The 9,923-nt window shown below is 41.3% G+C and overlaps 1 protein-coding gene across 1 annotated transcript in view; it reads right to left on the reverse strand.

The window, feature by feature from the left end:
* tmem8b (transmembrane protein 8B) overlaps window positions 1-9,687 on the reverse strand; it is a 60,430-nt gene extending 50,743 nt beyond the window's left edge. Inside the window, exons 1-3 of the mRNA XM_076099619.1 lie at window positions 9,669-9,687; window positions 7,323-7,512; window positions 6,618-6,825 (exon numbers count right to left, since the gene is read on the reverse strand). Coding sequence (XP_075955734.1) covers window positions 6,618-6,825; window positions 7,323-7,512; window positions 9,669-9,687 — 417 coding nt within the window. The remainder of the gene's footprint in view (window positions 1-6,617; window positions 6,826-7,322; window positions 7,513-9,668) is intronic.
* Between the last annotated feature and the right edge of the window lie 236 nt (window positions 9,688-9,923).

Consider the following 9,923-nt stretch of genomic DNA (forward strand, 5'->3'; position numbering starts at 1 on the left):
GAGTCTGTGTGTTTATCAACATCACTAATGAGCTTAATCAGAAACACCTGTGTCCTTGCAGCCTTTTCATGGAGATTAAACAGGGAAACACCTCTCAAACAAATCCTCAAAACTCCCATAACCGTAGCTCCTATTGCTCTGATATTAATAAATGAGAGGAAGGATGAGTTGAAGAACAGATCCTGTAAAAATTGTGTCTGTAGTGTAAAAAATGTGGCTGAACTGGCGATTTAGAAATGGGGTACCGTGTTCTGTGGAAGATGTTTTTGAAGCAAAATTTAACATTGGTCTCTATGGAGCAGAAAGTTGGTTTTCCTCTCAATTACAGGCTTCTGTGTCAAATGTGTAAATCTGTGGGATTCCACAGTCATTTGTCTACGACAAGGACAACATTAGCTACTTCTACATCCAGAAATGATGCATGAAGAGTGAAGATTGTGGACACAGTGGCAAAAGACAAATGTTTTTTTCACAAGAATCTCAAGCTGCTCTTCACTCTAGCGGTGACATCACGCACTCTAAGCTGCGCAATACACACCCATTATAAAGTCAGAAAAGGAGTGAAAAAATCATAAAAGTTAAAATGGGACAGTTCAAAAAGTATAAAAGATATCAAAAAGCTGAATAATGTGGTAATAGATCAGGGTTTTCTCAACATTTGAAAGTTGAAATGGTGTCTGTAGCTGAAAGTATGAGGAAGTAGAAGGATTTGAAAGTTGAAGAGGATTTGAACATTTTCTCCATAGAAACCCATTCAAAAAAAAAATTGCAAAAAGCTTAATAATTCATAAAGTTTAAAGGTTATGAATATGAAAAGTCATAGCACACATGAGCTGAAAGAGCTGAACATTTTGATATTTGAACGGTTTCTGTAGCTTAAAAAATGTGGAAGGAGATAGATAGCAAAATACGTACGGAAGAAATAGTTGAATAAAGAGAAACAGGATAACAATAGTTGGAATGCTTAACAGCATTCCAACAATAAAGATTCGAAGAACAATAGTTGGAATGCTTAACAGCATTCCAACAATAAAGATTTGAAGAACAATAGTTGGAATGCTTAACAGCATTCCAACAATAAAGATTCGAAGAACAATAGTTGGAATGCTTAACAGCATTCCAACAACTAATATGTAAGGAAAAAAAGATACCTCTTGAGCACGACGCCCCCAAATTTGGGGGCACTCAGGCTCAGAACCCCTCAAACTCACATGCGGAAAATAGCATGATTATTAGCCAGTAGCATGTATGTGGCTAATTTTTTTTTTTCGATGAAAGAGCAACGTATGGACAACAACATCATATAAGTCACTTCTAACACACTCCCAACACAGTTATAGGGTACTCACATAAGCAGATAAATATCGTGGCATAAAAGCACCAAATCCGGGCCAGAAATCGGCGCTATGAGTACAGTAAGTCAATGTTTGTACCCTCATGCTAACGGCTACCCAGTCATACAATGCATTTATTAGCATTAGCACACGTGGCGGAACACGTAACTAACCTCTGTTTTACGATCCGTACGAACACTAAACCGTGGTGGGCGATCAAACGTACCTTCATGCTGAACTTCGCCGAAGAAAATCGTGGTTATGCGCCCAAGTTTTCTCTAAATATGGATAATAACGTCGCGGAATTTCCGTTCCAAAGCTGTAGTCATTGCTGCCAACTGCATACTGTTGACTTCCGACTTGTTTCCAGAATAAGAGCGGTCAAGGGGGCTTGGGCGAGTGGCCAGACTGCCTGCGACCGGAAATTTCCGCCGGGTTACACGCGTCACTTCTGGCAACTTTATTGTATGAAATCTTTTGACGATCACCACCATACTTGGCACGAGTCTTCCTAAGCCTGTGACGCGTCTAAGGAGGGGTTGTTTTTGGAAATCGACCGAGGATAGGCTGAGATCCAGCCACACACACACACATGAAATGAGAAAATCCTACAGATGACAGCCAAAACTGGCTCTGATGATGTTATGAATATGAATATGATTCCTATTATCTGTATTTGGATGTATTGAATCATATGAGTGATAAAGAAAGTGAAATATATAGTTATATAGTGTATAAAAGTACAATGTAAGAGCTGCAACAGCTGGTTCGAAAATGATGCCTCGCCTGACTAAAACCTCTTATTCTTAACTTTATTCCACTTTATTCCACTTTAACCTTTTTTTAATAACTACTGATCAGTTATGCTATGACTTGGGAAAGATTCAGGGAGCTAGCTGCATTATTTCAATAACCTTTTATCACTGAAAGTGCATTTTTCCCAGGCGAGGCTGAATATTTTCACTTTCAGCTGTGTTATGTCTTATTTTCTATATTAACCAGCAACATATTCACAATATGACCAATAGAAACTATGTCACAGGTGTTGTGATCTGATTATATCAACAAAAATTATTAAAATCGACCTTGTAGTTACAGAGCTATGGTCAGTTTTGTAGGGCTATGTTTTTTCGCTCAGAGACCTCAAAAACGGCTCCGAGAATAAGAGGTTAATTGCAGTTTTTACTGACTGTTTTTTTCTATATTTACAGACTTGAACTGAGACCCCGTGATACTGACTGGCAGACGACGCTGACTGGCCAATATCCAGCATTTAATGAAAAGCTAATATATCATGTCAAAGCTTGATTTTAATGAGCATCATAAAACGGTAAGCTCTTTTTTAAGCAATGGATGATAAGAGAGAAGAAACCCCTCCAGAATTGTGATGAATTACATTGATTGCGGGTTAGTCTTTTTTTTCTACCGCCCTTATTTCTATTAATATGTTACTACAAAAACTAACTAGCATCACCATTATCCTGAAACAAGATAGGCTGGTTGCCCTACACTCCAGTGACGTCGTAACAACAAACGTCTAAAGGTACAAAGATGGTGGCATTGGTAAACATCTTATATAATTTATTGCTTGTATCACTTCGCATTTATTTCTTATGTATTTTCCTCTTCATATGATGTCTAATCCGATACGATACACCATGAAGAAAATGGGAAAAGCATCACTATGTTGCTTTTTGTCTTCTTAAAGGCGCAGTGTGTAAGTTCTGGCTATATGCTCCATAGGTGGCAGGACTTTACCTTATCCACTGGGTCCATACAATCTAAATTTACAGTCATCAGTCATTAAAAAAAATAGAAGAAGCCAACTACTAACTAACAACAGGGCAAGAATATGCAAAATTCAACCAAACTGCTGAAACTCTGAGAGCAAGTTAAAAAAAACGTAAGCCGTCTGTGTGTTTACCGTGACAGTAACCGGGGCTGTACACTTCATTGTACGCTTTGATAGTTTGTTTATTGGATTAGAATTCAAAGTGGCAGAAACGACTCATATTTCTATACTGTCCTCGCAGCCACCAGGAGACTATTTTTGAAGGGAGCAGAGCATGTGTCAGCTCCGGGGGAGACGGCTCTCCAGTTAGCGTTTAGCTAAAACAACTTGCATTCAGCCAGCGCAAAACCCCCAGCGCCTATAGGGGTCTGATCCTGGGGGACTGCCTGGACTCCCCCCCTGGATCCAGAATTGTTTTCTTGCCGCCGTTACACAGGTTAGACCCAGAGCCAGCCCACTGTGACGGACGGCGCTAGCTGTGTGCAAGTTGCTATAGCTAACCGCTAACTGAAGGTCCGTCTCCCAGAGCTCTACTTCTCCGTCCTCTCATGTCGGTCTAAGGTCAGACTGGACGCTAGTGACTCACTATCGCCTCTCGAGGTACAAGTGGTGTTACAAGACAGGACGGGCTGAGGCTAGCTGGTTAGCATGCTAATTTCAGTAGCTACGTCTGTAACACAATACATCAACATCTTTGGCACAACATCTCTTTGTATTTTGTTGATAATGTTGACATTTTTTTATGTTTTAAACCAAATTTCTGGCTTTTATGAGGTAAGAGTAAAATAGATAAATGCATTTAACAATTATTAATTCCAAGGAAGAATACAGGTCAAATAATTCTCAGGGAGATATGCCGGAGTGAAATATATCAAACACAGAGAATCTTGACTCTCCAATTTCAGCAAGTCAAAGAACATAATGAAAATTATGTATTTGACAGAAAATACAGTTTTATCATCGTTCTTTGTTCTTAGTTGCTAAATCCTTATGCCCTCTGTGCGCAGGATTGCTCAAGTTCGGTATTTGACTGACATTGTTATAAATGCAGCGTGCATTCCCCTGCTTGGCTTGCATTGCTTACACCCGTGTTGTCCTCTCTGAACTGATAACATCACATCTTGGTTGTTTAAAAAAATAAAAATGCTTCAGAAAGGAGAATGCAGAAAAGAGGTTATTTCCATCTATACGGTGTGTCATTTTAGGCCGGTCATATTTGAGCCACGGCAGCTTCTATTCTCTGTGCACCCCAAAGCAAACCAATTATTTTTGCACATGCGAGGTTGACAGCAACTTTTGATGGTATTTTTGATTGTTGTGTATTCCAGGTGCACTTGTGCCAGCCAGTGGAAACCACAAAGGAAGCACAACTGAACACCATGCCAGTGACAAATAAATTGCCTGAAAATGGAAATCAGCAGGTGCTTTTATGTGGCCAAATAGAAGAACATGATGAGATGAAGGAGAGAAAAAAGACGCTCTGCAGAGCAAGCACAGAATACTAATCCCAACCATCACATACATCAGTTTTATTATAATCTTTTCTATCTTACAGGGGAGGTAAGTAACCGTGAAGAAAATATTATAGATGTAGATCCCACTGAAGTTATCGGAAACAACGCTTTCCACATTAATAAGCTTTGGTTTTACCAGTCTCTAACAGACTGGAGCTTTTCATTTGCTGCTCCAAACCGCTGATCCTCCGTGCTAGCACTGTGGCTCTAGGGTTGGCTATGTACAGCTGTTGAAGCTATAGCTACGAAAAATTATGCGCTTTTGGTATCTATTACACATCCAACAAAATCAATTTGTTTGTAATCCACATAATCATGAATGAGAAAGTATAAACAAAAATATGGTCTACCCAGGAAACCGCTGTTCATATGTGTGAAATGAGAAGTCACGTTTCTCACGTAACTTCTGTACTTAATTAACGTTACTTCTGTAATTGTTTTAACCCAAACCACAACCTTTTCCTAAACCTAACTAATTTGTTTTGTTGGCTAAAAGTCACGTTTCCTAAACCTTACCAAGTAGTGCTGTTGCCTAAACCACCTGAGTTGTTTCCTGTGAAGATAAAAGTTTATATTGAAAAGACTGTATGCATGCAACGAACAGAAATTGACATGTGTTGGTGGACTTTCGTAAGAGAATGCACAAACTTTTGACTTTTTTCGTGAGATATCACACAAACCGTTGTATGAGGATACTTGTGTCTTTCGGTTCACCACTTTAGTCCAGACTGACAAATCTCACATGAAATTTTCTACGTACATTCATAGTCCTTTAGAATTTATTTTGGTCATCCTCTGACATTTCCTCTAGCACCTCCATGAGATTGACATTTTTGGTAATTAGTGAATGTCTCAACAGCTACAGTATTAGATGGATTGCCATGAAATTTGGTACAGACATTCATGGTGCCTGGAGGATGAATCCTACTGACTATGGTGATCCCCTGACTTTTATTTAGTGCCGCCAGCAGGTAAAGTTGTTCACTTATGCAGTGAAATATCTCAACATCTAGTAGATAGATTGGCGTAAAACTTTTGCCTAGGGCGTGACTTTTCCCCTTGTGCCTCCATGAGGTTTTTGTGGTTTTGAGTGAATGGATGGCCATGAAATGTGGCTCAGACATTCATCTAATTACTTTGGCCAATATCAGGTCAAAGTTATTATAATTAAAATTGTTCAATAGTTTGGCCAATGAACTGAATAACATCCCCTTCGGCCTCGGCTGTGCTTTGTGTTTATAATGTGTAACATTATATCTGTTGGTTAGCATTCTTTCTAATGGCCATCAGGGGGCAACTCCTCTGGTTGACTCTGTTGACTTTACTTCTCACTTGATTTATTCCCTCAGTAAACATTGTAAACATGAGTTTATGGTCTCAATCTCTAGTTTCAAGTCTTCTTCAATACAGCATGATGTTCATTTAGTAAATTATGGTCCATTTAGAGTCAAATAGACCATAAAGCAGATGATGGTTTAGGGCAGTGCTACCTTTAACAATTTCACAGTGTGTTTTCAGTTCATGAAAGTCATTTTTAATAATTTGGTCGCCTAAAAATGTCTTACTCAGCATTCGGTTTTACTTAACTCCACCCTCTCCTGTCACTTCTGGTTGCAAAAAATCAAGATGGAGACGAACAAAATGCCAAACTTGAAGTTTCAAAACCACATTCCACAAACCAATGGGTGATGTCACGGAGACAACGTCCATTTTATATACAGTCTATGCTCTAGACTCTTAATTATTTTTGAAGGATTGATCTGGTGGTAATTTAGGCAGTAAAAGCAAATAAAAAAACACCATCTACAGAACACAGCTTTTTTGTAACAGTTTGTTTATAAGTGGACCTCTGGGAGGTGCAGTGCAGAAACAACAGAATGACCAATGCTAGCACCAATATTTCCTAAATCACATCTCAGTGATTCAAATTCTAAGACATAGCCATGATGTTTACTGGTGATAGATGTTCAGGCTCACCTTGACTGAGATCTTGCCTTCATCCTTGGGCAAATGTGCGGCTAGGAACCAGTCTCCAGGGAGCGGGCTGGTCACGTTGAATGCTCCTGTGGTACGGTTTGGAAGAGTCCAGGTGAGAGTCACAGCAAAGGATCCTGGGACGACCGTGTCCCGAGGGAAGCGGGTGTACAGGGGGTTGATTACTGGAGGAGCCCCAGACCTGAAGTACCTGTTGATCACCAACACAAAATGTGATCGCTGTTTGGCCCTAATATTTCTCACATACAACACAGGCATCTGCCGAATATACAAATTCATCCATAGGAGCAACTGACAGCATGAGCACAGATGGCATCTTCTGTTTGGAAATGTGAAAAAATTCAAATCCGAACCATTAATAATCATATCTAGCCCTACGTATTTGAATGTGATAACCATGCCCACGTTCAGTCACAGCATCACAGGGACACAGAGGAGTCACACAGAGGAGCCAGCTCTCATCACAAACACTTACCAATATGACAAATATAGACAGGAAAAATTAAAAGTTAAATGCAGCTAATGCTTTAACAGCAGTCCCCTCCATATGCCGAGTAATAGCTGACACTGCTCAGTGTTGAACCAGCTGCTATAACCCTTTTCCCCCCAAAGGCAAAGTGTTTAAACTAAACACAAGCAACTTCAGAAAGAGGGAAAAATTAGTCGGGTACAAAGTCATCGTCTTACACGGTCACGTTGCGGTTCGGGCAGCTGTCTCCAAACGTGCCCCCTTGCTCCTTGAAGGTGATGAGGTTCCATACGGCTATCATGGTGTTGTCAGGCACATTGAAGTGGAACAGCTCCACACTGGCGAAGGAGTTGAAAGCGTTCAGCTTACGAGGCGTGCGGGTAAAGTATTCAGTCACAAAAAGGCAATCTGTGGGGAACAGAACCAGAGGAGAGTCTCCCTGAATATGTGCGGGGATAAATGTCAGGAACACACGAGATATCCTCATTAATAAAATGAAAAGTGCTCCCTACATTTGATTGACAGGATTAAGAGTCTTAGGGCTGTACTTAGGCACAGCACTGCTCTGAGCTTTGAGTTCACCATGTGTTAGCGTGTTAAAATATTCCCAATGTTAATGTTAATGTGCTATTGTTAAGCAGCTATAGTGTTAACCATCTTAGTTTGATGTGTTTGCTAATTTGCCCAACACAAAAAAGTTCAGATGAGGCTGATGGCGCAAGATGAGGAGTCAGGGGATCATCAATGTAATTAGGATTCATCCTCTGGGAACCTTCTTCGTTATGCTAACGCGTCTCCTCGATTCCTTCCCTCGCCTCCTCTCCCTCGCGTCTCAGTCCCGCCCACGGGAGATGCGAGCAGAGTAGGCGAGGAAGAGACGCAAGGAGAGAGGAGTGGACAGGGCATTTTAAAGAGACGTCAATTAAATATGACATGTGGCACAGCTGCATCAGCTGTCCATTGTTTTGTTGCTCTTTGTCTCCTCGAGGTGCACTCTAAGGAATTGGAAGATCCTCCATGATGGTGGAGATGGAACGATTTACGGGGTCACGGGAGGAGAATGGACGCGAGGAAGCACCTCATTAGTGCCTTTACCAGATTTTGTGCTGATCCATTTAGTCGATGTTGGGATTTTGGGTAAGTGAAAACTTTGATGGTGGTGTTGGTGGTGTAAGACAAAAAAGTCATGAGATTCACAGTTATTAGAATTCATCCTCTGGGGACCATTGTTTATCTTACAAAATTTCATGGCAACCCACCTAGCAACTGATCCTTCGCTAAGCCCCGCCCCCAGAGCTACCATGGAGCCCACACTGTCACTAACTGCACTCCCTGAATAATAATTATCTAATTTTTAGTAAAACGAAAAAGCAATTTTCCAGAGAGAAGCAGACAGAAGGGTCTACCATGTGTTTTTAAAGGTTATATCCAGTATGTCAAAGTGATTCAGCAGTGAAAACGGGTAAAAGGTTAAGATGGAAGCTAAAGTCTACAGATCACAGTGTAAAAGTGAAGCATCACATCACCTGGAGATCGAGACAGAAGACAATGAAACACTGGTCCTGTAAAGCCAGGTAGGTCTTTATTAACTGTTACAATCATTAAAAAGTGAAAGCAGCATGTGTTTACATTCAGTATACCTTCAGTAGCTAGCGTGGCAAGACGATAGTTAATGCTGTGCTAACGTACTACGCTAATGTTAGCTCCACAGGTTTTTACCGAGAAACGAAACGTTTTAGAAACGTACATCTCCTTCCAACCTCTCCGGGCAACGAGTATCACTATTACACAACGTTTAACGACTAGCTCCACATCCATCCCCGGTCAGAGCTAGCCGAATCTGCGCTATGATTGGCCGGGGCGGGATTTGGCGAATGGTCAAATTGACCAGAGATTTCAGTCCGCTCCAAAGTCCTGGAGCGATCCACCGTCAGAGACCGACATTGCCGTCCCTCGCCACGATGCTTGCTGACAATGAGCGAAGACTTTTGCTTACAAAGACTGAATCCCAAGTACAAACATTTCCCAATTTCTCAGCGCTACCGTTCTTGTAAATAGCAGTCTCTCTGTCTGAAGTCTCATAATACCAATCTTCTCCTTGAACCCGGGACGCAACAGAGAGCTAGATCATCCAAATATGTGATCGCAGACATTAACTCCTTTTAAAGCAGCTGAGGGAGATGCATGTATGCAGGCTCACTCGCATCCCTGCATAATGTCAAATCCTTGGATTACATCCAGCGAAGGCTCCCGCATATAAAAGCAAGCAGAACGAGCGACAGGTGTAATCTGCCATATTACCTACGTGAGCCATAGAGCGACGCCCAACGGGGGGGGGTGGAATCAGGGGAAATGGAGTGCGAGGCAGTTAATTGCTACACCGGAACATACTGCATCTCTCAGATTAGCGTTATCGTAAATATAAATATAAGGAGATAAGAAAGCAGCAGCAGTTCATCAGAACAATGTGGAGGCTTGATGTTTCACCGGAGGAGAATGTTTCCCCATTTGCAGCGCGCTCCCCTTTGTGTTTATTGCGCTTCCGCCATCTGCACTTGGAGTACCTGCGGCGATGTCGTTCATCGTTTTGGGGGATAATTTATCTCACCTGCAATTTGCACACACAAAAAAAATGGTAAAATCTCGTAAAAGCCGTTTTCGAGGATGCAATGAAAAGCCTGTGTGCCTCTAAAACAGCAGGAGCCCAATCCACCTAAGAGTAAGCAAGCTCACTGCACTGATGCTGTCATTTGTGGCTACGTGGTTTTACTTTTGTTTTACCTTGATGGCAACACAGGGCAAAGGAAAACCAAGTGGCC

Source organism: Anarhichas minor, unplaced genomic scaffold, assembly GCF_050575085.1.
Source record: "Anarhichas minor isolate MPS153535 unplaced genomic scaffold, ASM5057508v1 ptg000025l, whole genome shotgun sequence".
Taxonomy (NCBI): domain Eukaryota; kingdom Metazoa; phylum Chordata; class Actinopteri; order Perciformes; family Anarhichadidae; genus Anarhichas; species Anarhichas minor.